The sequence below is a fragment of the Myotis lucifugus genome, unplaced genomic scaffold, assembly GCF_000147115.1.
Source record: "Myotis lucifugus unplaced genomic scaffold, Myoluc2.0 scaffold_119, whole genome shotgun sequence".
Classification (NCBI taxonomy): Eukaryota; Metazoa; Chordata; class Mammalia; order Chiroptera; family Vespertilionidae; genus Myotis; species Myotis lucifugus.
Window position 1 is genome coordinate 2,158,939 of NW_005871167.1, and position 25,841 is coordinate 2,184,779.

At 46.5% G+C, this 25,841-nt stretch overlaps 2 protein-coding genes across 6 annotated transcripts; one reads left to right on the forward strand and one right to left on the reverse strand.

Moving 5' to 3' along the window:
* The first annotated feature begins 1,634 nt into the window (after positions 1–1,634).
* DDIT3 (DNA damage inducible transcript 3) lies at positions 1,635–5,900 on the forward strand. Of its 2 annotated transcripts, none has more exons than XM_006093576.3 (4): positions 1,635–1,798; positions 4,011–4,058; positions 5,045–5,217; positions 5,311–5,900. In XM_006093576.3, the coding sequence occupies exons 3-4, from the start codon at positions 5,080–5,082 to the stop codon at positions 5,677–5,679; spliced, it is 507 nt and encodes a 168-aa protein (XP_006093638.1). In that variant the 5' UTR covers positions 1,635–1,798; positions 4,011–4,058; positions 5,045–5,079; the 3' UTR covers positions 5,680–5,900. The 2 variants fall into 2 exon arrangements, with proteins under 2 accessions (XP_006093638.1, XP_006093637.1); XM_006093575.3 differs by having other exon boundaries at positions 1,641–1,798; positions 5,060–5,217.
* Positions 5,838–24,272, reverse strand: MARS (methionyl-tRNA synthetase). 4 transcript variants are annotated; one of them, XM_006093573.3, is made up of 22 exons: positions 24,035–24,143; positions 23,266–23,356; positions 23,041–23,119; positions 22,825–22,959; positions 21,783–21,858; positions 21,363–21,535; positions 21,090–21,196; positions 17,301–17,417; positions 16,970–17,173; positions 16,015–16,216; positions 13,610–13,684; positions 9,804–9,974; positions 9,495–9,590; positions 9,237–9,354; positions 8,662–8,875; positions 7,700–7,831; positions 7,489–7,593; positions 7,211–7,397; positions 6,500–6,571; positions 6,335–6,358; positions 6,163–6,246; positions 5,840–6,057 (listed from the first exon to the last, which is right to left on the reverse strand). In XM_006093573.3, the coding sequence occupies exons 1-22, from the start codon at positions 24,141–24,143 to the stop codon at positions 5,911–5,913; spliced, it is 2,718 nt and encodes a 905-aa protein (XP_006093635.1). In that variant the 3' UTR covers positions 5,840–5,910. The 4 variants fall into 4 exon arrangements, 2 of the variants coding, with proteins under 2 accessions (XP_006093636.1, XP_006093635.1); XM_006093574.3 differs by lacking the exon at positions 6,335–6,358 and having other exon boundaries at positions 5,838–6,057; positions 24,035–24,272; XR_002830468.1 differs by lacking the exons at positions 5,840–6,057; positions 6,335–6,358 and adding an exon at positions 6,823–6,962 and having other exon boundaries at positions 6,231–6,246; positions 24,035–24,189.
* Positions 24,273–25,841: the final 1,569 nt, after the last annotated feature.

The window sequence follows — 25,841 nt, forward strand, 5'->3', positions numbered from 1 at the left end:
GAGGGGCCCTCTCCAAACCCACAATCTGTTGGGGGGAGTCAGGCTGCCAGGTCCGGGAGGGGCCAGACCCCAAAGATGAAAGTCGCGACTTGCCCTGCCCCGCCCCAAAGGCTTCCCGAGTAATGTGCTGGGTGGGACTTGACCCACCTCCCCAGGTCAGCATGTCACAACACGACCTCGGCCTGTCAAGTCACATGACCTCTGCCTGTCACTGACAATCTGGTCATGTCTTTGAACCAGGAGAGGGCATCTGGTCCAACCCTCCCCTAGCCCCGTTTACAGAGGGGAAATGGAGAAATGGAGCAACAGAGCAGGCCTGACCAAGGACCTGTCACTGTCAGCTCACACCGGCCTTCTGACAGTTCCTACTTAGACAAACGCGCCGTCCCGGTGAAAGTATGACAGGATGTGCAACAGGCCACCACATGGCCTCTGCTTTCTACCTAATGGCACAAGAAAAATATTTCTCATTTTGCATGGTGCCTTTCACTTTTGTTCAAGTTGCCTCCAAGTTCAGAGTTGTCTTATTTTTACCTTTACAACTCTTTTTTTTTTTTTCAAACAAGAAGGGTGAGGCACAGAGATACTAGGTGGCTGGCCTGGGATCCCTGGGCAAGTGGGGGGCAGCTGAAGCTAGAATCTGACCTCTCCTGACATCCTAGTCCAAGGCAGTTGTGCGCTAAGTGCATTTAATAAATATCCCGGGCAACAAGACTCTACTGTAGCCCAAACGCCTAGGAGGCAGGAGGCCTATGCCCAGCTCCTCACATTAGGGAGTCACAGGACTTACTGTCTGGATCAGTGAAAAGGGCAGGTCTTGGTCTTTGGTGAAGGGCCCCAGAGCGCCATGAGGGGAGATGAGTGAGGAAACGGAATCCGACCCATCGGGGAAAGAACGTGAATTCTGGCATATTGAGAACTCATTAGAAACTTTATCAAGACAAAAGTTCAGGGTACTCCTCTGAAAGGACCTGAAAATGACTACCAAGGGGATTCAAGTACCTCAGCTCCTTTTTGGGTAGCTAGGGGCTAAAAGATCAGACCCCTTTAAGAAGACTCGAGATGTAGACAATCCTGGCAGACGGATGCAAACTTTCAAAGGAAGGGGGTTTAAAAGGCTTTGTGCCCATTATTAGCTGGGAGGGGGGCCGAGGAAAATGGGAGCCCTTTATGGAGAAGGTAAAACGGCGGCTAATGCCAGGGGGGCGGACCGAGAACTCCTACGACGAGCAACAGCGAGGTTTCACTCGTCAGCCTAGGGGCAGCTACGGTTGCTAGCCGTTGGGGCCGTAGGGTGCTGAGAGCTGGCGCCCCGCCTCTCTCCTCTCTCCCCCTCCCGCACCTCCCACCGCCCTCGTAGTCCCCTGCGCGTGCGCGCACAGACGGGTTGCCAAACATTGCATCATTCCCGCCCCCCTTTCCTCCCCTCCCCCTTCGAGCTCTCCCCCTCCGCGCGCGCGCATGACTCACTCACCTCCTCGGTGGAGCCTCGTGACCCAGAGCCACTTCCGGGTCCAACAAGACCTGGACCCCCAAGCAGGAGGCGCGATGGGGGCGGGGCCGCGGAGCTCCTGAGTGGCGGATGTAAGGGATGAGGCGGGGCCCAAACTGGCGTGCCGCTTTCTGATTGGTAGCCTTCTGGGTCCGCCCCTGAGAGGAGGGCAAGGCCCTGTTAAAAGATCACTGCTCGGGGAGACCGAGGTCAGAGACTAGAGTCTAAGACACCGTGCATATCATGTTGAAGATGAGCGGGTGGCAGCGACAGAGCCAAAACCAGAGCCGGAATCTGAGGCGAGAGGTGAGTACTGACCGTCCATCTACCTTTTACTCTTGCATCTTTGCGACGTTGCCCCCTCAAAGTCGGGGCATCCCCTCTTCAGGATGTGGCATCACCCCCTCCATAATGAAGTTAGTGACGGTGCGAAGGAGAGATGGGGAGAATCCTTTATTCGGGAGAGGTGTTACAGACCCTGCTTCCTTCGGGCGACAGCATCACCCACCCCGCCCGGAGCGAAGGGGCCCGGCTGCCCTCAGAGAGTTATTGTATTCTCTGCAGTGGCTGACCTCAGGCCTCCGCGTTAGGCCAGTCTGGTGGGAGGCGGAGCAGCAAGACACACCCCCACGTCGAGAAGCCTGTTGGACCGTAGCTTAGGCCGCTGCCTTGGCTTGGCCACCAGCAGCCCCACCCCGAGTCCCGTGTCGGAGGCAGCGTCTCGGTGCCAGCATGGCCACGTTGGTAGTGGGGCTCCGAAACCTTACACGGGACAGCCATTCCGCACCTTCAGGAAACGGACAGCCTGGGAGGAAGGATGCCCATGGCCAGGGAGAGCCGATAGGTTTTTTACTTTCCCCCAGAGGTCCCTGGGCCTCCTGCACAAGAGAGCATCCTGTATCTCTTAAGTGTGGGAAGTCATTTGGGGTCTCCCCAGTGTATGGTCCTTCTCCTGAGCGTGGCCCCTGCCTCTTTCTCCCTGTCCTGTCTCCAACTAATCTCTGTGTAACCATTGCATCAGGCCAGTCCCCTGTTTGGCTCTACAGCCCTCTGGCCTGGGGCTCCACTGCTGATGAAAGCCACCTTCCAGGCTCTGGAAGGCAAGGAGGGTTCCCCAGGGAGGACAGTCCTGCAGACAAACACTCTGGGCGATATTGCATCTACAGTCCCCAGAGATAGGCAGCTGCTGCTCCACTTCTGGCTTCATCCTCCCCTCCCTGTAAGAGAGATTGGGGAGAATGTATCCATTCATTCCTAACCAGCACCTACTATGTGCAGTTTGGGGCCCAGGATACATCCATGAATAAGAGAAAAAAATTCTGCTCTCAGAGCTTACAGTTCAGTGGGAAAAGGCATACAGTAAACAGATAAGTGCCATAGAGAAAACTAATGAATGAAAGAGTAGAGAATGCTTTGGGTGAGGGTTAATTTTACATTGGGTGACCAGGGATTCCCTCACTGAAATGACCATTAAATTAAAAACCTGAAAGAGGTGCGGCAGTAAGCCATGCAGGTATGCGGGAGAGCGTTCCAGAAGGGACAGCAAGAACAGAGGTCCTGAGGTGGGAGCACGCATAGTATCTTTAGAGAACAGAAGGCCAGTTGGCTGGACTGGAGTGAGAAGAGGGAGAGTGGTCAGTGAGAAATCCAGGGCAGAGAAGGAGCCGATTGTGTGGGTTCTTCTAAGCCATTTTATGCGGGAAATTGGAAGTCATTGGTGATTTTGAACAGAGTGACACGACCTGATTTTAAGTTTTAAAAGGCCCACTCTGGTTGCTGTGTTGTGAATAGACTCAGGGAAGGGTGGTAAGAGCAGAAACTGGGAAACCTGCCGTCATCCCAGAGAGATAGTAACTTGATAGTAACAATGGAATTGGGGAGAAGAATTTAGATTCTGGGTTTCTGAAGAATGAGTTAAGAAATTTTGCTGGTGGTTTGGATTGGATTATGAGGTGTAAGAGGAGAGGGATCAATGAAGATACCAATATTCAATGAAGATACAAAGCTACTAGAGTTGCCATTTACCAAGATGGGAAGGGGAAGGGGAAGATTAGCAGGAGTTTGTTTTTAGACATATTAAGTCTGAGATGCCTATTAGACATCCAAAAGGAGACAGCAAGTAAGCAGTTAGATAACAGAGTTAGAGGTCTATACTGGGACTGTACAATTTGGAGGATGTCAGTGTGGGCATGGAATTAGGAAAACTTGTTTTGTTCCCTTCCCTGTAGTATAGTCCTTACTTACCCTGGCAGGTTTGAAGCCTGCCTTGAATCTAGAGAAAGCTGAGATGGCCAGGGCTTTCCTATTATGCAATCAGGACTACAAATGTCAGCAACTAAAAATAAAGGAAATTAGGCTCTCCTCTGTCCTTGGAAATGGGTACCGGGACTGTTAACTATCCATACTCTGTAAGACAGGCAGTAAGAACGGATCAATAGGATACTGGGGATAAAAGTATAAGAACCTGGCTCTCCCCCTTCCAAAAGTGGTTAACATATTTATCTTTGATTCCCCACAGTGTTCAAGAAGGAAGTGTATCTTCATACATCACCACACCTGAAAGCAGGTAAACCTAACCAACCCTTTCCCAAAACCAACTCCTAAGAGTTGCTATTTAGCCTTCCTTTATTGGGACCCTGAGAAGTGAAAACGCTTAGAGAAGAGAGGAGGGTTTGCATCTGAGCACTTTTGCTGTCAGACCACATCCATCCCCTTGGCCTGCCCCTAACACGGTGACCAAATCACTGTTCTTAGAAGCATGTCCTAATCAAAAGGTGGCTCTGAGTAAGCAGTCAGCCCCAACCAAGATAATGGATTTGTCTTACCACACCTCAATCCCCATCAGTCAGACTAACCCATGGAACTCCCCACCCAGGAAAAAGGAGCACAGCTGATGTGGTAATTGCCCCTGGAAACTACCAATGGAGTCTCTCAGGGCGGCTAACTTTTTTGTTGTTGTTAATCTTCACTCGAGGATACTTTTCCATTGATTTTTAGAGAGAGTGAAAGGGAGAGGGGAGAGACAGAAACATCGATGTGAGAGAGACACATCGATTGGTTGCCTCCTGCACACACTCAACCAGGGCCAAGGAACCTGCAACCAAGCTATGTGCCCTTGACCGGAATCAAACTCAGGATCCTTTAGTCCTTGGGCCAATGCTCTATCCACTGAGCCAAACCAGCTAGGGCGGGCAGGTAACTTTTACTACAATCCCATAAGAATGTATATCCAGGCACTTACTTTAAGTGCTGGGCAAAAGCAAGGAGGGAATATTAGTATAGACCAGGGGTTGGTAAGTTTTAAAGGGCCAGATAGTAAATGTTTTAGATATGGAGGGCCACACAATTTGTCACAACTATTCATCTCCACTGTTGTAGCATAAAAGTAGCCATAAAAAATATGTAAATCAATAGATGTGTCCATGTTCCAGTAAAACTTTACTGCAGAAACAGGCAGCAGGCCAGTTTGCCAAACTGTGGTATAAACCGTTTGACTGCTTTGTGGTGCTCATTCCACCCCCTATCCTTCCCTCCCTTCCCCACTATCCCAAGTATATCCTTTTTCAGAGCCTGATCCAGCTGCAGCGATGGCAGCCGAGTCTTTGCCTTTCTCCTTCGGGACACTGTCCAGCTGGGAACTGGAAGCCTGGTATGAGGACCTGCAGGAGGTGCTGTCCTCAGATGAAAACGGGCGTGCCTATGTCTCACCCCCTGGAAATGAGGAGGTGAGAATGCTACACATAAAGCTGGGGGGGGGCGGGGGGGGCTGATTTTCCCATCTCAACTAATAGCGCCTGCCTTTCCTCATTCCCTTGAAGGAAGAATCAAAAACCTTCACCACTCTTGACCCTGCCTCTCTGGCTTGGCTGACTGAGGAGCCAGGACCAGCAGAGGTCACAAGCACCTTCCAGAGCCCTCGCTCTCCAAATTCCAGTCAGAGCTCCCTGGCTCAGGAGGAAGAGGAGGAAGACCAAGGAATACCCAGGAAACGGAAACGGAGTGGTCAGTCCCCAGCCCGGGCTGGAAAGCAACGCATGAAGGATAAGGAACAAGAGAATGAAAGGAAAGTGGCACAGCTAGCTGAAGAGAATGAACGGCTCAAGCAGGAAATCGAGCGTCTGACCAGAGAAGTGGAGGTGACTCGCCGAGCTCTAATTGACCGAATGGTCAATCTGCATCAAGCATGAACACTTGGGACCATCACTTCCCCCTTTGAGCCAGTACCATCTTTTCCCAGAGGTGGCTACTAACCACCTTCTTATGAGTGTCAATGATGTGACCCTTAACCCCATACCTACAGTAGAGGGAAAGTTCTGGGTAGACAAGAAGAAAGGGTCTCAGCATGTATATAGAGATTGCATATTTATTTATTACTGTCCAAATCCATTAAAGTGACTCTATAAGCCAAGTTCTCACTTTCACTTTTTCTTCTTGCCTTTAGGGGTTTCAAGAGGTTTCCCCTCAGCTAGAGCCAACTGCTTCTTCAGATCCAAGAGTTTAGCCACTTCTGCAGCAACCTGGTTCTTGTCTGCCTTTTGTGCTTTCAGTTCACGGACAATGTTGCCCTAAGAGAAGAGGGAGGAGGTGGGGGAATAACAATAGTGAGACCAGAAAGGACCTATGTAGAATTCAAGTTTTCTGGTCTCCCACATAGGATTCAAACTTCATACCTGTTTTGTCACTTCATCCATCAGCACTTGTATCTGCTGTGGTCCAGCTATCTCTACAACTGCTGGCTTGGGGGACACTTTTGCCTGGAGAATAATAATAAGAGTTATCACCTGCTACCATAAATATCCCCTGACCTCAAGTTTTATACAACATCTTGGGGAAAGTGATTACCTTTAACACCAGGGACTCTTCTAGCTAAGACAGGAAAGAAAAACTTTAAGTGAGGAAGTAGCAGGGCCAAAAGGTGGAAAGAGTGATGAGTGAGGACTACTTATGGACACTTAGGAGATGGCGCTGTGGCTGTTGCTGGGTGAGAGCACAGTCTAGCTTTCTCACCTGGCCCCCACCGAAGCGCTGCCTCAAATTTTCAATCTGGTCATTTTCCAATTTTTGGAACAAGGGACTGACCTATAAAAAAAAGAATTCCAGAATCATTCACTGATTAGGTATAAACTCTATCAGACTATACAGAGGGCCTCTCTAACCCCAATCACTAACATTCAGGGACTCTAAATGCTTTACAAGAAGCTTGAGTGTATCGCCGATTTCAGTAAAGAATCCAGGAAAAGCCCTAGCAGTCACTATGAAAAAACAAAGTATTAATAGGGTCCAAGACTAAATGATGCTAGGTTGATGCAAAAGTTTAAAGGTGGACTTACTTTATCATCTTGTGTCAAAGGGGAAATGGCTACCCCGTATTCTCACAGCTCACTGATTGTTAGCCTTATGGAGACCAAGTGACCATGGTGTTACTTCAAGCATCTACTGTATATCAGTTTCACGTACCATGTTCTGGGTTCTGGCATGAAGGACGATGAGAAAATATGGACTACAGATAACACTGGGCTTAGGAGCCAATACCAAGGATTTTATATCAGAAACAAGCCAGAGTGCAAAGTGGGGAGGGGTGCCGAAGGGCTTCAGAGAATAGCCGTGAAAGCCCCATGCCCAAAGTAAGTTCTCTGACCCTCCCCAAAGGCTGCATGGCCAATGTAGGAATTTTATTAGTAAAAGAGACAATGGCTCTTCCGATCCTCAGAGACTTACTGTGCCAATCTGGTGTCCTGCTGGTAAGGTGCACAGGAAGTCTGTGGGCAGGATGCTGCAGGCTGGAGATGGGAGCTGCAGCTGGGCCGCAATCATAGAGCTAACCGTAGGCATGTAAGGCTGGAGCATGGTGGATAGCAAAGCAGCTATATTCACCGCCAAGCCTGTCACTGTCCCTGCCCGCTGCCTAGATAAACAGAGTCATTAGTCAGGACTTCTAAGAGGACACAGCCTACCACACACTTTATCCCTGTAGCCAACCCTACCTCCTTACCTACCTGTCAGCCTCGCTGCCTTTAATCCGCTTCCAGGGTTCATTCACCTGAATGTATTGGTTGCCATAACGAGAGATGGTGAGGATACTGCGTAAGGCATCCCGGATCCTGGGAAGGGGGGAGGCAGGCCAAGGTATAAGGTCCTGGAAGGACCAGTATGGGCTTCTCAACATGCCAGCAGACCACTCAGATGAGACGGGTGTAGGTTACTTACCGAACCTTCTCTAGAAGCTGGTGATAGTGCTGGAGCTCCAGGGAGACATGGGCCAGCAGGCGCTGATCATCAGAGGTAAGCACCATCTCGGGCACATAACCCCCAAAAAACTTAGACACAAACATCCCAGCTCTTGATAGGAGTAAGGGAAGGAGAGAGGAGAGAAAAAAAGAGTAATTTCTCAGTCTTCTTAGAGAAATTTGACCCGGTTTTCTTAATTCTACATTCTTTCAGAACTGATAATTCCTGGCTCCTTCAAGCTGGAAGGCAAAGCTTAACAAAGTAATTCCTTATTCTCTCCACTAAGAATACAACTGCACATAACAGACATTTCACATTCATTATCCCTTGTTTAAAGAAACCTGATAAAGTTAAGCAACTGTTCGTTTTATTTTTAAAAATCAACACTCAGAATAATCAAGTTGAAATATATGTAAATTGCTACTGTTAAAATGTGATTAATGATCAAACCTGAAAGAGTAGGTAGTCATTGAGGATATTTTTTTAGATTTCAGAATAGCTGACATAGGGCCAAAAATGAAATGGAGCTCAAGTAACAAAAACTCCAGAGTTCAGCAGAAGTCTCCTACCCCTACACTAAAATAAACCCTTTCCTCAGTTAAACTTTTCAAATGCATGCAAGTTAACTATTTTTTTTTTTTTGCAAAAACACATTTCCAATTCTACAAAGAACATTAATAAGAAACAATTTACAAAACACTGTGACCAACTTTGCTAAATCACATTTCTATAACCAACTTCCCCCAAGCATACATAAGCTATTATGTTCTAGGAATATCCAGTCCCAATTGATAGGAATCCACTTTCCACATTATCCTCCCACCCCTCCCAGCCTCCTGCCCATTCACTAGGCTTCTCTTCATTCCCATCTCTCCCACTTCATGGAGCAGAGTCAGCACCAGCCCAGTTCATCTACTGACTGACCCCTCACCAAGTCCTACCTATTGATGAAGTTTCCCAGGTTGTTAAGCAGCTCAGAATTATTCTTCAGTAACATATCTGTCCAGGAGAAGGCACTGTCCTGGCCCTCAGGCCGAATGTACAGCAGGTAGAAGCGCCAGATGTCAGCAGGAATCCCTGTGTCCTTGGCCATGTCCCCAAACACTCCCACACCCCGGCTCTTAGAGAACTTCCCATCCTCATAATTCAGATATTCTGGACAGAGAAAGAGAATAAATGAGAACCATCTGCTCGAATCACTTTCTCCCCTCTCTGACCTACTGACTCTCCTTTGAACTCAACTATGGGTGTCCAGCAACACTTCTTGAGTAGCTGCCTGAATCCTGCCTCTCCATTTGGGCCTTCCCCCCGCTTTGCTTCTATTCTATTCATTACGAAGTTTTAGCTTTTGACTCTTGCTTTTGACTCTTGCTTTCTTCAGGTTCTTGTTTCCTTCTAGCTTGAGTTCTCATGCTCAAATTATTTCCTATCTCAACTCCTACCTTTCCAAAACCTTCCAAGTATCGCCTCAGCCCTCATTCCCTAGGAATATTCCTGGTCCAGTCTTCCAGGGTACCTGTAGCAATGAGATGGCTGACCAAGGTGTAGTTGTCCTCAGCTCCTAGGGCTGAACAAGGAAAGACTAAGCCGTGGAAGGGAACATTGTCTTTGGCCATGAACTGGTAGAGGTTCACCTGCAGAATATAGTTGGAAGACAGAGCTCCTGAGACCTTCTTCAAAGACCTCAGAAAGAGCAAATTCTCAATCCCAACCCCCTCCACGCACATATACGCATGCACCCTCCCCATAGACAGGCTAACAAAGAACTGCTTACTTGCTCTGGGTTCTTCCACCATTTCTCCCATTGGTCTGTGTAGTTGGCGGTGATGGATATGTATCCAAATGTGGCATCAAACCAGACATAGAATACCTGGAGAGAGACACGGTAGGATAAAAGAACACTGAGAATACACTTGATATAATACAATAATATAATTTGATTGACATAAGTAACCCCGAAAAATTCAATTTTTTAAAAAATTGGGAAACCCAGTTAAACAAGACATAGTCAACAGTGTATTATGTTAGCCCAGGGTCTCAAGGCTGAATAATAAGAGCTATCCGTAAAGCATGGGATTCTTACCTTGTCCTCAAAACCTTCTAAGGGTACAGGGGTTCCCCATTTGAGGTCTCGGGTTATGCAGCGTGGCTTGAGGCCGTCCCGAAGCCAAGAACGAATGATGAACCGGGCATTGGGTGTCCAGTCACTGCCAGGCACAGTCTTCCCCAACCACTCCTCAAGTCGGTCTTCCAGCTGAGAAGGCAGAGACAGAGGCTGACTTAGAAAAGCCTCATACACAGTTTGCATAAGAGTAAATACGTAGAGCCCTTTGGACTAGTCTGGTGATATATTAAAATTAAAAGACTCGTAGCCGAACCGGTTTGGCTCAGTGGATAGAGCGTCAGCCTGCGGACTCAAGGGTCCCAGGTTCGATTCCGGTCAAGGGCATGTACCTGGGTTGCGGGCACATCCCTACTGGGGGCTGTGCAGGAGGCAGCTGATCGATCTCTCTCCTTGATGTTTCTAACTCTCTATCCCTCTCCCTTCTTCTCTGTAAAAATTCAATAAAATATATTTTGAAAAAAAAAAAAAGACTCGTGACTTTGACATAGCAATTCAACTTCTAGAAATTTTTTCAATGGAAATATTCACACAAGAGTGTATAGATGTGTACATAAAGAAGTGCACTGTTCATCATAGCAAAAAATTAAAACTAAAGAAATATGGTGCCGAAGCCGGTTTGGCTCGGTGGATGGAGCATCGGCCTGCGGACTGAGGGGTCCCGGGTTCGATTCTGGTCAAGGGCATGTGCCTGGGTTGCGGGCACATACCCAGTGGGAGGTGTGCAGGAGGCAGCTGATCGATGTTTCTCTCTCGTCAATGTTTCTAACTCTCTATCTCTCTCCCTTCCTCTCTGTAAAAAATCAATAATAAAATATATTAAAAAAAAAAGAAATATGGAGCATCGATACAATAAAATACTCATAAGGCCATTAAAAAGAGTAACATAGACCTATATGTAATTGACATGTATATATCTCCAAGATTCATTACTAATTAAGCAAACTGCAAAACAATATACAGTATAATTCCATTACTATAAATATAAATATCAGCCGGCTTGGCTCAGTGGATAGAGTGTCAGCCTGCGGACTGAAGGGTTCCAGTTTCAATTCTGGCCAAGGGCACATGCCTGGGTTGTGGGCTTGATCCCCAGTAGTGGTCATGCAGGAGGCAGCTGATCAATGATTCTCTCATCATTGATGTTCTATCTCTCTCTCTCCTTTTCCTTCCTCTCTGAAATCAATAAAAGAAATAAAAAAATAAATAAATATTAACACATAGACTAACATAAGCCCAGAAATTTTTTAAATATTTTTTTTATTGATTTTAGAGAAAGAGCGGAAGAGAGAGATGGAAACATTAATAAGAGAGACACATCAACCAACTGCTTCCTGCATGCTTCCTACTAGAGATCGAGCCTGCAACCCAGGCACGTGCCCTGACCGGAAATCAAACTGGTGACCTCTTGGTGCATGGGTAGATGCTCAAACACTGAGCCACACAGGCTGGGCAAGCCCAGAAAAAAAATTTTTTTTTTTTTTTTACTCCTCACTGGAGGATATTTTTCCATTGATTTTCAGTAAGAGTGACAGAGACAAGGAAAGACAGAGAGAGACATTGATGTGAGAGAAACACATCAATTGGTTGCCTTCTGCACACACCCTGACTAGGGCCTGGGCCAGAGAGGAGCCTGCAACCAAGGTACATGCCCTTGACTGGAATCGAACCCAGGACCCTTCAGTCCGCAGGCTGACGCTCTATCCACTGAGCCAAATCAGCTAGGGCCAGAAAATTTTTGAAGAAAAATATGTATCAGTACTTTATTTTCAGATGGGATTATGGGGAACATTCACATTTATACCATATATTTCTAGCTGAAATTTAAAAAACAAGCTTTTATCACTTTTGTAAGCCGAAAAACAAAAGTAAACTTTTTTAATGGATGCTTTATGTGACATCCAATTAAATACCACAATTTCCAAAGCCTGACAATATACTCTATTGGCAAGGCTATGAGGAAAAAGCACACTCACAGATTGCTGATGCGAATGCAAACATGGAACAACATCTATTGAAGAAAATTTGACAATAAACTACATATGCATTTACCATCGACACAGCAAGTGATCACTTTTTTTTTTTTTTTTAATGTATTTTATTGATTTTTTACAGAGAGGAAGGGAGAGGAATAGAGTCAGGAACATCGATCAGCTGCCTCCTGCACACCTCCCACTGGGGACGTGCCCGCAACCAAGGTACATGCCCTTGACCGGAATCGAACCTGGGACCCTTCAGTCCGCAGGCCGACGCTCTAGCCAGAGCCAAACCAGTTAGGGCAAGTGATCACTTTTAAGGAAATTATCCTGAAGATATAATACAAAAAAAAATTTGCTTGCTGTATTTGGTTGAACATTTATGTACTGCAACATCACTTGCAATTGCAAGATACAGTAAGTCCTCAACACCAATAGGTTCTACAGCTTTAAGTGAAATGACATATAACAAAACCAATTTTCACCACAAGCTAATTGATATAAACAAGAGTTAAGTTCCTACGCCATCTAATCAACATTATAACAAAACAACATTGAACAAAACAATATTATTCAAGGACCTGCTATACTGAAAACTACCTAAATGGAAAAAACAGAAAACTGGTTATATAAACTATGGAACCTACACAAATGTAGTTGTTTGTAGCTGTTTAAACAAACAACAACAGCTCTAGCCAGTATGGCTCAGTGGCTAAAGTGTCAGCACGCAGACTGAAGTGTCTCAGGTTTGATTCCGGTCAAGGACATGTACCTCAGTTGCAGGCTCAATCCCCAGTTCTGGTCGGGGCGCATGCAGAAGGCAACCAGTCTATGTGTCTCTCTCATATCAATATTTCTCTCTGTCTCTCCCCCTCCCTTCCACTCTCTCTAAAAATCAATGAAAAAAATATCCTCAGATGAGGATTAACAACAAAAGAAATAAAAAAAACAACCACCAAATAATGATGATCGCTATGAAGTGATATGAAATGATTGCCAGAACATCCTATTATGTCAGGGGTGATGAATCTTTTTTCTGCCAAGGACCATTTGGATATTTATAAAATTATTTGTGAGCCACACAAAATTATCAATTTAAAATTACCCTGCTATATTTGGTCAAACATTTAATCAACTCACCCCTAATGCCTTGGCAGGGCCAGACTAAATGATTTCTTGGGTCTTATACAGCCTGCAGGCCGGATGTTCCCCACCCCTGTCATAAAAGATAAAGAAAGGCTGGGGAACTGTTTCAGATGAAAGGAAACTAACGAGATATAAAAAACTAAATGTAGTCCAGCTGGTGTGGCTCAGTGGTTGAGCATTGACTTATAAACCAGGAGGTCACGGTTTGATTCCCAGTCAGGGCACATGCCTGGGTTGCAGGCTAGATCCCCAGTAGAGGGCATTCAGGAGGCAGCCGATCAATAATTCTCTCTCATCATTGACGTTTCTATTTCTCTCTCCCTCTCCCTTCCGCTCTCTCTAAAATCAATAAAAACACGTTTTTTAACAAAAGAAGTATTTAAGAGTAAAGAGGACCTATATGTACAGTTCATTCACACGCATACAATATTCCTCAATAGACACAAAGGAAAATGACAGCAATAAAACACCTCTGCAAGCAGGCGTGGGGTTTAGTGGGCCTGGGCCTTTCACTTTGGGCCCATTCATTTGTTATGTATTTTTATGATGTATAAACATTTAAGAGTAATTTGGTATAGATTTGTGGCTGAGGCTGAGGGGGCAGAAAAGGCCATGCAGACCAAGTTGAGGGAAAGGCCCACTTACCTTGGGCAAGTCCAGAAACAGGTGCCGCGAGGATCTCACCACAGGGCACGATCGACAGACTTTACACTGAGGCTTCTGTGAAGGCAAATTCAAGAGAAAGTGTGACCCAAGATGAGAGTCAGGATCAGGCCTGCAGGTCATGGGGAGCTGTCCAGGCAAGCGGAGAGGCACGGAGGGATGAGCTCCCCAGTGTGCCATCTAGCTTAGCTTCAGGCTCACACCCAGCCAACTCATCTACTTGGGCCTTCGGTGAACTTGGGAGGCTCAGGTCCACGTAGCATAACATGTGTTACTCAGAGTTTCATGTCTCTGTCCTATCACGCCAGAGAACAAGAAAAAGTCTTCTCAGAGCACTACACTATATGCAGCTGTGTAAGGAGAGGCAGGAATGATGGAAGAGAAGACACACAGCTCCTCTCCTAAGGAAGTTACAATCAAGTTAGGGAGAGAGGGCTTGTATGGGAAACAAGTGCAGACCCATACAAAGCAAAATATCAAGAAATACTTATTCTCATGATGTAAGTTGACTATACAAACCCAGAAGGGTGATGACTAAAGGAGTAAACAGTTAGGTGGGGCTAATCAGTGAAATAAGTTTTGATCTAAATTTTTGGAGGTGAGAAATTATAACTCTCTCAGGACCTATCTCCTGAACTCCACATGCCTCTCTCAAACTGTCTACCTAACCTCTCCTGGGGTGTCTAGAAGGCAGCTCAATTTGTTACTGTTGTTAATCCTCACCTGAGGATACTTCCATTGATTTTTAGAGAGAGTGGAAGTGAGAGAGGGGGAGAGAGAGAAACATCAATATGAGAGAGACACATTGATCGGTAGCCTCCCGCATGCACCCCAACTGGGGCCAGTATCAAACCTGCAAACCCAGGTATGTGCCCTTGACCAGGAATCAAATCCTTCAGTGCTCGGGCCGATGCTCTAACCAGACCAGCCAGGGCAAGGAATCTCAAATTTAACAAACCCAAATAGATTCCACCAGAAAGCCTGTTTTTCATCTAATCACGCCCATGTTCGTAGCAGCTCAAGCCAAAAACTTAAAAGTCATCATTTCCTTGACTTTCCCATCACCCAGAATTCTAGTCTATCCAATTCTACAGTCTGCCTCCACAACGTATCTCCAGGTTCTCCCCATCCCCATTTCTACTATTAACCGAGTCCGAGTCAACATCATCCCATTTTGGAGCTACCACTCTAGTCTCCAAACTTTCATGCTTCCCTCCCATCCATTTTCCACAGAGCAGCTTGCCATTCAACTCCCACAATGGCTCACTAGGCCCTGGTAATCTGACCTCGTCTCAATCCACCCTCCCTCTCATTCACTATGCTACAGTTATACTGGCCCTTTAAGCCTTTGCATTTCCACGCCCCTCTGCTTGTAACGCTCTTAACCTCACTCTCATAGCCTGGCTTGTTCCCTCTCATTCTTCAGTTAAACTCTCAGTTTAAATGTTACCTCCTTTGAGATGCCTTCCCTAATCACCTACCTCCCTCCAGAAGTCACTCTCTATCACATCTCCCCGGCAGTTTATTCCATAATTATATACTTGTCTTTAGTTTCCTCCCCACACTAAATAAGTCTGTCTTGTTCACTGCCACATCCTGAGCACCTAAACTGTGACTGCCCTATTATAAGAACTCAAAAAAAGTTGCTGAATGAATGAATAGCCCGGTTGGCATGGCTCAGTGGTTGAGCATCGACCTATAAGCCAGGAGGTCAGGGTTCAATTCCTGGTCAGGGCACATGCCTGGGTTGCAGGCTCGATCCCCGGTGTGGGGCATGCAGGAGGCAGCCAATCAATGATTCTCTCTCATCATTGATGTTTCTTTCTCTCTTCTCCCTTCCTCTCTGAAATCAATAATAATAAAAAGAATGACTAAAGTAACAAATGAGTAAACATGGAGTATAAGAGACAGCATTTATAGAATGTGGTCTGAAACAGAAGCAAAAGTAGAGAAATATAAATTCAATTTCCTAGCACAATACTAAGCACATAGTAAATGTTCATTTAGTAAGTAATTATCTAATGAGCTGAATGATGAGTTGCTGAGATGGAGTAGAAAGAACCACTGGTCAAAGGTCTTGAATGCTAAAACAAAAATCCTGAGTGGGACAAGATTGGGAGTCCCTTCATGGAGATTGTTGCCCTGGCCAAATGACTCAGCTGGTTAGAGCATCATCCTGATACGCCAAGGTCTGATCCCCAGTCAGGGCACATACAAGAATCAACCAATGAATGCATAAATAAGTGGAAAAACAAATCAATGTTTCTCTCTCTCCCCCCTCCCCATTCCCTTCTCTTTCTAAAATCAATTAATTAATTTAAAAAAAAAGAAGAAGAAGAAGAATAGAGACTGTCTCCTTCTGGGCTCCTAGGAGACCTTCCACTCACCTTGAGCTCTACGGCATTGATGAGCTTGCCACACTTGTCACACTGGTCACCCCGGGCCTCCTCATAGCCACAGAAGGGACACACACCCTCCACAAAGCGGTCAGCCAGGAAGCGGGCACAACGCTCACACCGCAGTTGCTCCACAGTATCTTGCAGCACAAAACCTCGGTTCCACAATCGTTGAAAGATGTCCTGTGTGATTCTGGTGAGGTGAGCAAGGGACAGGGGAGGGACAGGTCAGAGAAGTCAGAAGAAGGGGTGCAACCCTTCCTCCTGCTACTCTACCTAGGACCCAAATTCATTTAGTCCAAATGCCAAAGAAATCAGGCAGAAGACCCTTCAAGGCAAAGGCCATCTAGTCATCTTTAGGGAGTTGGACTGGATGACCCCAGACCCCTTACACATATTCTTCAACTCCTCATACAGTCTCTTCCCTTGACATTTTAGAATTTGTCAAATACAGGCTTTGTTTTGTATTCTTCATTAAAAAAAATCTCCAAAAGAATAGTACTATGTCCTAAAAATTAACTCAGTCCAACTATTAAACCACACAGGACTATTAGCTGACAGCCTGTCTACCATGTAGAGGTTTTAGAAGGATGAATTACCAGGCAAAAGAAGGAAGAGCATATTTGCTATAAACACCCACAGGAGCGGGAAGGAATGTGCTCAGACTCTGTGGCAGCCAGGGAAGGGGAGGGGAGGGAAGTGGTAGACGAAAGGCTACTTCCCACAAGCCTCCATCCTGCCTCTTACCTCCCTCACTTGCTCCTCAGAACCTGACCACACTGAATCTCCTTAATAATGCTTGGAATACATTTCAGGGCAATATTCATGTCCTAAATTTAGGGGGATTGCCTAGGCAACCATCTCAGTTCCTCTGTCTCCAGGATATTCTCATGGTCCCCAGCCCCAGCCTTCACCCTCCATTTCTGCCTGATCAGAGGAAACTTACTCCGTCTGTTGTGAAGTGGTGGTGCGACCAAAAATATCAAAGGAGATATTAAACCAGCGGTAAATGTCAGCATGGATGACATGGTACTTGTCACAGATCTCCTGGGGCGTGAGACCCTCCTCCATAGCCTTGGTCTCTGTCGCTGTACCGTACTCATCTGTCCCACACAGATAGAGGGTGTTCCACTGGCGGAGGCGGGAGTACCTGGAAGAGAATATGAGGATCAGCCGCTCCCCATGTCCCTTGGACCCCCTCAGCCTCCACCCTTGGGGCATCCTATTCCTTGGGACCCACGGCTCCCTCAGGTCTTCCCTGCAGCAGTTGGCTCCACCTGGCAAAGACATCAGCACTGAGCACGCAACCAATGATGTTTCCAAGATGGGGGACATTGTTGACATAAGGAAGGGCGCTGGTGATGAGCACATTCCTTTCCCCAGCCACAGGCAACCTGGTGAGGAAGGAGGAAGAGAACAGTTCATGGAAGAGACGCAAGGGTCAAGAGGGACCAAAAGTGCACCAGATACCCAGACACAGATCTAGCCTATGTCAGATGGTCATGTATATCTGAAGTCTTCCTTCAAATGAACCCACAGGACTAAACTCCCCCAAAAGCCCTGCAATCCCCTAAAGTAGCAAGGACAGCGCCCCGCCCACAGTGAGCAAGCCTCGTGGACTGCTCCTACACAGCCGTATTCCAACACTCTCGACTCTTCTGCTTCTCCTCCATTAGCTCACCCTCAGGCTCCAACTTCCCAGGTGCTGACAAAACTCTCCTGAGGCTTTGTCCCATCACCATCACTCACCACTCCTAACTCCAAAGCCTACCAAGAATTTCCCCAGTGCCGACCGCTTTCCTTCTTCCCAGATGCTATGTTAATATTACCTCTCGTCTCTACCTGAAATCCTTAGAACCCACCACCCCCGACTCCTCTCCCTAATCCATGTTGGTCACTTCCTCACGGCCTGACTCGAGCCAGCATTCATAACCACCCTCTCCTCCCTACTTCTCCAGGATCATTCCTAGTCACATCACTCAAGCTGCTGTCTGAAGCCACTCAATCCACTATTCTCTTTTTAGGGTTCATCCTTGACAGCTCAGCTGTGCACATCATGTATCCATCCCCCTTCTTAGCACTGACACCTCATCAGGGACTTTCTGTCTTTCTGACCATTCTCAATCTATAATCGCTGGACACTGAAATCCAGTTTTGAAATCAGTTCCTTCAGGGAAGCCTTCCTTCATTAATGACTGGCCTTCCATCCAGTCATCCCTGTGTCCCAAGACCCTAGGCACTTAGTAGCACACTATTGTCTTTTGTGTTACCCTGTAACTTAGTGGCAGATAGAAAGGTATGTATGGGGTTCTACCCTCTAGGGCAGCGGTTCTCAACCTGTGGGTCGCGACCCCTTTGGCGGTCGAACGACCCTTTCACAGGGGTCGCCTAAGACCATCCTGCATATCAGATATTTACATTACGATTCATAACAGTAGCAACATTACAGTTATGAAGTAGCAATGAAAATAATTTTATGGTTGGGTCACAACATGAGGAACTGTATTTAAAGGGCCAGAAGGTTGAGAACCACTACTCTAGGGGGTTACAGGCTATTACATATCTGCAACTGGAATCAGAGCAATGAGAGGTACAAAGTATCAAAGGAGCTCCAAGGAAGGCAAGCATACACTCCAGCCTAAGATTAAGAGACTTCTCAGCCTGGCCGGTGTGGCTCAGTGGTTGACTGTCAACCCATGAACTAGGAGATCACGGCTTAATTCCAGTGAGGGCACATGCTCAGGTTGCGAGCTCAATCCCTGGTAGGAGGTGTGCAGGAGGTAGCCAATCAACAATTCCCTCTCATCATTGATATTTCTCTCTCTCCCTCTCCCTGAAATCAATAAAAATATATTTTTAAAAAAGAGAGAGAGAGACTTCACAGAGGCAGAATACTTGAGTTGGGCCTCAGGAATGGGTAGGAATTTGCCTGATCAAGGCATTAGGGATGTCTTTCAGTCAGAAGGAAAGGCACAGAAGACAGTTTGGTTTGGCTATAGGGTCTTTTTTTAAAAACATTCTCACCCAAGGAGTGAGGATATTTTTGCCATTGCTTTCTAGAGAGTAGAAGGGGGGAGAGAAAAAGAAAGAGAGAAACATCAAGGTAAGAGAGACACATCGACTGGTTGCCTCCCGCACACACCCTGACTGGGGTGGGGACTGGACCTGCAACCCAGGTATGTGCCCTTGATGAGGAATCGAACTGGAGACCCTCTGGTGAGCAGGCAGATGCTCTAACTACTGAGCCACGCAGGCCAGGGGGGTAATAGGGTCTTTAATACCAATTGTCTCCTCCTCTACATATGCATTTAAACGTGTTAGCCTGTATAAACACCTGAGAAAGTCTATCTCCTATTCTTTATTACCTCCAAAGGGCTTAGTACTAAACTGTCCATAGTAGGTACTGAAGAACTACTCAAAATGAGCAAATGAACAATGGATGGACTTTCTTCATCAATTTATTTAAGTTTTATCAGTATCTACTGGAAAATGGGACACATAAACATACAGAGAGAGCCTCTACCTTCAATAAGCTGACAGAGGACATAGTCATGAAAAGAGATAATTACAATATATTTGGACAATGGGAGTTTCCCGAAAATGAAGCACTCAAGCTCTGTAGAGAAGGAAATGGTAAAATTAGGCTCTCAAGGAATGAGTGTATGCCCATTAGGTAGGATACAGACATTCCAGGGAGAAGGAACAGCATGTGCATTGACACCAAGGTGAGTATAGCATGATGTCGGCCTGCCTTCCTCTCAAAACGCATCTTGGACTATCTGCCCCTTGATTGTCTAGCCTTCAGCCACTGGCCTTTTAGCAATTCCTTAAAAAGAGCCAAACTCTCTTGCTTCTAAGGCCATCTTGCACATGTTTCCTCTTCCTAAGACACCCTTCCCCATAGCCTTACCCCTGCCTAATTCCTACTCATCTTGCAAGTCTCAGATCAAATGTCAATTTTTCAGAGAGGCCTATAGGTTAATCTCCTGTGATATTTATTCTCCTGGCATCCTGTTCTTTCCCTTCATAGGACTTATTAAAATGTGTGATTATACATTTGTATGAGTTTTTAAAATACCTATCTACTTTTCTAGACTCAAAGTTCCATGAGAGCAGAAGTCTTATCTGTCTTGCTCCCTCCTATAGATCCAGCACATAGGGCCTAGCAAGGAGTAGACACTCAAATCTTTATTGGATGACAAGTTTGAGACTACAAATATTTCATTTTGATGGGAAAAGCTGTGTATGTGCGTGTATATTATCTCAGTGTAGTAGGACAGTGACAAAATATGAAGCCTCAGGCAGGGGCCAGATCTTGAATGGTCTTGTGAACTACACAAGGAACCATTTGCAGAATTCAAAAAAGGAGGGTGAGATAATACGTGCAGTTTTAAGTACTCATTCTGGTGACAGTGTTAAGTATGGTGAGGCAGGGAGAGAGAATGTGAGAGATGGTGAGGCCTGATGTAAGGGAGCAGCTGTGAGGAGAGAGAGAAGGGATTGATTCAAGGACTACTTAGGAGTTAGAATCAATGACTTGGTGATGGAATAAGTGATACAGGAGGAGGGGATAAGAAAAGAGTACAGATAACACCAAAATTTCTGGCTTAGATTTTTAAGTGGAGGCAGGGGGTGTCAATCGCTAAAGTACATGAGTAAAGGAGAGAAGCTGACAGGGAAGATAGCTGGCTTGCTTTTGCACATGCTGAGTTTGCAATGCGTGTGGAGGTGGACGATTCAGTCTGACAAATATGTTGAGCTCAGAGTAGAGATCTGGTCTGGGAAAAACAGATTTAGGTGGTATCTGTAGGTAAAGAATAACTGAAACACGGGTGCAGCTGGGACTGATGGAGAGAGTGTCCAAAATTATAAACCAAGAGAGAATAACACTTTTTAAAAAGATAGTGTCAACAATAAAAAAATAAAGAGAGATAGGGATCTGAGAATAAAAAGGAAAGGATGGAAAATTAAAGATGTCAGCAGCAGAGGGGACCTGGCAGGCAGGTGTTGATTTTATCAACAACTTCCACTGAAGAAACCAAGCCCACTCATCTGTGCCTACTCACACTGGTTTCTGCTTTGGCCGAAGGGGAGGCAAGCTGCCCAGGCCCTTCTCCCAAGCAGTGACAGCCATGGCGATCTCCTCCTCAGACAGGGTGGCCAGCTCCTCCTCCTGTGAAGAGTGGACAGAATCCCTCACCAGGTGAGGAGGGCCCATGGAATAAAGAAACTCTCCCAACAACAGTAAAAGGTAGTGTCCATGCTCCAAGTCCCTCTCCAAACCACCCCATCCTTTAGGCACCAAGGCTCTCCGGGGACCCCTCTGTTCTTTCCCAAACCTCGGGCTCATTGCTGACAGCCCTCCCTTCAAGGAAGCTGGGCTGGAGCTGCTTTTGGAGGTAGGGCCGGAGGGCCAGGATACCCTGCTTCTTCAACACAGTCTCTGCAGCTCGCTGGCATGGCTCCTGAGAACTCAGTGTCTGGAACCAGCTGTGCAGGGCACCCAGCTCTTCTGCGGATTTGGGAGAAAAGAGGGAATCAGCAAGACCAGGAAAGGCCGGATGAGTGGGCCTCTTTCCCCTCTTTGTGAAATTTCTCCAGTTGCTTTCCCATTCCCTTTACCATCTTTCTGCTATAGCTTCCATGTCAAGTTACACCTCATAGTGGGTACTTACATACAATATACGGCCCATTCTGTAACCCCTACACCAAGCTTCTGCGGTTGGGGCTGGGAATAAAGTGATATGCTCAGTGCTCACCAGGGAGGTAGGCTGGGTCTTGGAGCAATGGATACAGGGCTCCCCACAAAACAATGTCAGCTACAGATTCTGTCTCCTTTGTTGGGGAAAGAAAAGAAAAAGGTACACAGGTGAGATATTCATTTTCTTCTCAAAAGTAGTGAAAATATTTAACCCTTTGCACTCCGCTGTCCCCTCTCAGGGGACATCGGAATTCTAGCATATCACTCGGATGTCCCCTCTCAGGAGACATTGCAGTTTATTAGTGATTACGGGGAATTGAGTTATTTCAACGCAACTTTTTGAGACATGCATGTTTCCCTGAAGTTTTATCTTGAAATGGCACAAGAAATTAAATCAAAATATCGTAAAATTACTAAGATATATACAAGAAATGTCAGCGGGTTTTGTGTCGGATTAAACAATAAACTACATATTCCCGATGTGGGACAAAGAAAACGGGACTGCATTGTGTGTTCTAACAGGAAAACACCTGGTGGCAGGCGTCAAACCACTTATTACTGTCAAACATGCACTAATCAGCCTGCAATGCATATTGGGGAGTGTTACAAAACTTATCATACTGTACAAAATTATAAACAATAAAATATTGTTTTTTTTGCAAATATACATTCCTCGATGTCACCCAATTCATATAAGTCCAATATCATTATAATACGTTACTTGGTTCCAAAATTATACTAAATAATACGAGGGTCTGTAAATGCACGTTTCCGCCGCAAAGTAGCGTCGAGTAGCTGGTAGCCAATGTCCAGAATGGTTCGGAGTGCAAAGGGTTAACATCTCCTAAGCACTTACTACATGTCGAGCACTATGTTAAGCATTTAAAATTATCTCACTTAATCCTCACAACAACCCAATGAGGTGGGTACCAATATTACCCATTTCAAAGATGAAAAAAAAAATTAGCAAGTTTAATTTTTTTCAAGGTTACACTGCTAGAAGGTGGTAGTGTTGGGGTTTGAACACTATGAATACTGTCTTCCTTCTTAATTCTTTTACCACACAGCTTCCTCAATTCCCACCTCAAGGCCCAACTTACCCCAGCCAGGAAAGGACAGCTCCGACGACTCAAGCTGTGGTCAATGTGAGTCAGGGCTCTCCGGATGGGGCCAAGAACATCTTCCCCCTTCTTGCCTTGGACCACTAAATAGTACAGGGCAGCAGACAAAGCTGGCTAAAATGTGGGGGGGACACAGGTCAGGATGGCCATGCAGGGCAATGGGCCTGCCTGCCACCCCCCATGTCTCAGTACCACCTGCAGTTCTGTTGCTTCCCATTCCAGCCACTGGTTGGTGAGGTCATCTTGCTCTGAGCCAGATAACAGAAAGAAGTATCTGCCAGAGAAAGAGCAACAGAAGGTGGAATTAGAGGGGCCCATTCTCACCCCACAGTGAAACAGTGGTTGTGTATAAGGCCACACAGAAGACAGTAAGCTCTGATGTGATTTAGTCACCTCCCTGCATCAAGTACCAATACTGACCTGCAGATTGCATTCGTGGAGAAGAGGTAGTTGCCACTATCCAGCTGCAAGACAGGGATCTTAGGCCGGGTCAGGAATGGGACCACACACTCTGATGCGAGAGAGAAAAATGCGTGAAAAACAGGAAAAAAAAAAACCAAAAACAAAATTCTTTGTCAACTTAGAAGGACAACTTCACATTGTTTAGGGGAAAAGATGAGCAGTCTCAATCCAGAGCTTCTAAGACGGGACCACTGAAAGGGGGTGGGTCCAGAATGCGCTGGGGAGACCAGCAGGTGTTCAGCTGAGACCGCCAGCTGGAAACAACAGATGGGTACTGCAGAGAGGAGGTGGTGGTGCTGGGATAGCGCACAGCCACGAACTGGAACAATTAGAACTGGGATTATCTGAGAACGACCCGAGACAACAGTGGAAGAACGCAATTAACAGAACTGGGAAGACTGGCAACAGAACTGCTTAGGAGTCACCCAAACAGCTGGCTGGGAACGAAAACAGGTAAACCAAAAGGAGTGCATGTGAGTGTGTCTGTGTGGAGAGGGAGCGCAGGGTTTCCTAGGAACAAAAAGGTGTCGGGGGGGATTGTAATGCGAGTGACTCTAGTGTGTATCGGCGGGAGGGAAGGAAGAGGGGATGGAGTGACGAAGGGATAACGGGGCAGGAGGTAGACGGGAATGAGTGGTAGGGGTTAGGATTGGGGAAGGAGACTGCGGACCGGGAGTCCGGCGTGCTTCGGCCCGCCCCCCTCACCCACCAGCACCAGCCCGACTACCTTCGGGGCCCACGGTGCTGATGAGCAGCTGCGCCCGGCCCTGCGCCCTCCCAGCCGCGGCCAGCACGGGCAGCGTCCCCGGGGCGCCCTCGCTCACGAACAGTCTCATTTCGCCGCGGATTCCACGCTGATGCAAGCGGAACCGGCCTCTCGCTGTGGGCGGAGAGATCAGCCAGAGGCACGCCGGGAAATGGAGTTCTGAATTAGGGCTTTCCCGCGCACCGCCGCGGGAAGTAGACTATTTCTCCCGTCATGCAACACGAGGAAGCCGGAAAGAGGATCACCGAGAGGGCGGGACCGCGGTGCCCTGCCGAGAGCCGCACGCTCTGGGTGGCGGCGTTTTCGCCTGGGGGCCGGCGCTCTTTAATCCTCTAATGCGGCGAGGGCGGGGAAGGAAACCGCCCATCCTTTGGTTGCACTCTTTTGACAGCGTCTATTCACCATGACCGACTCTCCAAATTCATCACAATTAGGGTTGAGAGTTACGGTAAACTGACTTCAGTGATACAATGGAAATTAGTGTAGATATTCTATTAATAAAAAAAGAACTGAACTATTAAGTATTGATTTAATATCAGTCTGCAGCTCGCACAGAGCTAGACAATCTCATTAAAGTGACTGGGAGGGAGCGTGTGTTGGGGAAAGGTCAGAGGGAGGGGAAGTAAGAAGGCTAAGAGTTTGGCAATAAGTGTGTGTTATACAAGGAAGCACATGAAGTGATTGAGAAAGGAATCATGCCCCGATGGTGTGGCTCAGTGGTTGAGCGTCAGCCAATGAACCAGGAGGTTATGGTTAGATTCCCGGGCAGGGCACATGCCGGGGCTGCGGGCTCGATCCCCAGTAGGGGGCGTGCAGGAGGCCGCCCATCAATGATTCTCTCTCATCATTGATGTTTCCATCTCTCCCTCTCCCTTCCTCTCTGAAATCAATAAAAATATATATTTTAAAAAGAATAATTAATAATAGTACTTTATGAGCTAGGCACTGTTCTAAGCACTTCACATATATTAATTTCATCCTCAAAAATTCTATAGTTTTGGGCCTTTTGAAGCTAGGTCATCAGAAGCTAGACAGCTTCTGCCCATGCTTCTTTTTGTTTGTTTGTTTTGTTTTGTTTTTAACCCTCACCTGAGAATATTTTTCCATTGGTTTTTATTTTTATTGATTTATTTATTTTTGTTAAATATATATTTTTATAGATTTCAGGGAGAAAGGAAGAGGGAAAGACAGAAAAATATCCATTGGTTGCCTCCTGCACGCCCCCCCACTCCCCCAACCAGGCCCTGCCCTGGGGAGGACCTGCAATGGAAGTACAGGCCCTTGACAGGCATGGAACCCAGCATCAAACCAGGGACCCTTCGGTCTGCAGTTCACACTCTATCCACTGAGCCAAACAGGCTAGGGCTGCTCATGCTTCTCAGAACACTCTGGTAGCCTGAGCTGCCATGTAAGAAGTCTTACTACCCTGAGACTGCCATGGTCTCAGAAATGTGAGGGAAGCTCTCCAGATCAACCCATCTGCCTGTTGAATACTACATGGGACAGAAGAATCACCCGGCTAAGCCCTCCCCCAATTTTTGACCCATAAAATTGTGAGCTATATTAAAATGGTTGCTACTTAACAAAATACAAACAAACCAACATATCATGAGGTAAGTGCTCTCATTCTCATTTTACAGATGAGGAACTGAGGCACAGAGAGGTTACTTTGTACCAGGAACTATACAAGGCATTGAAGATAGAATTATTAACAAAATAGATACAGGCTTCTGGTTTGGTAGAGCTCAAAGACCTCCTGGGAAGTTAG

Bases quoted from the DNA above. Each gene is read 5' to 3' on its own strand.
- MARS (XM_006093573.3), bottom strand. From the start codon at position 24,143: ATGAGACTGTTCGTGAGCGAGGGCGCCCCGGGGACGCTGCCCGTGCTG. The intron at 23,120-23,265 runs GTCAGTATTGGT...TTTCTCTGGCAG, and splicing joins TCCACGAATGCAATCTGCAG to ATACTTCTTTCTGTTATCTG. The intron at 9,975-13,609 runs GTAAGTGGGCCT...CTGCCTTCTCAG, and splicing joins TGTTTCTGGACTTGCCCAAG to CTGGAAGACCGACTTGAGGA.
- DDIT3 (XM_006093576.3), top strand. From the start codon at position 5,080: ATGGCAGCCGAGTCTTTGCCTTTCTCCTTCGGGACACTGTCCAGCTGG. The intron at 5,218-5,310 runs GTGAGAATGCTA...ATTCCCTTGAAG, and splicing joins CACCCCCTGGAAATGAGGAG to GAAGAATCAAAAACCTTCAC.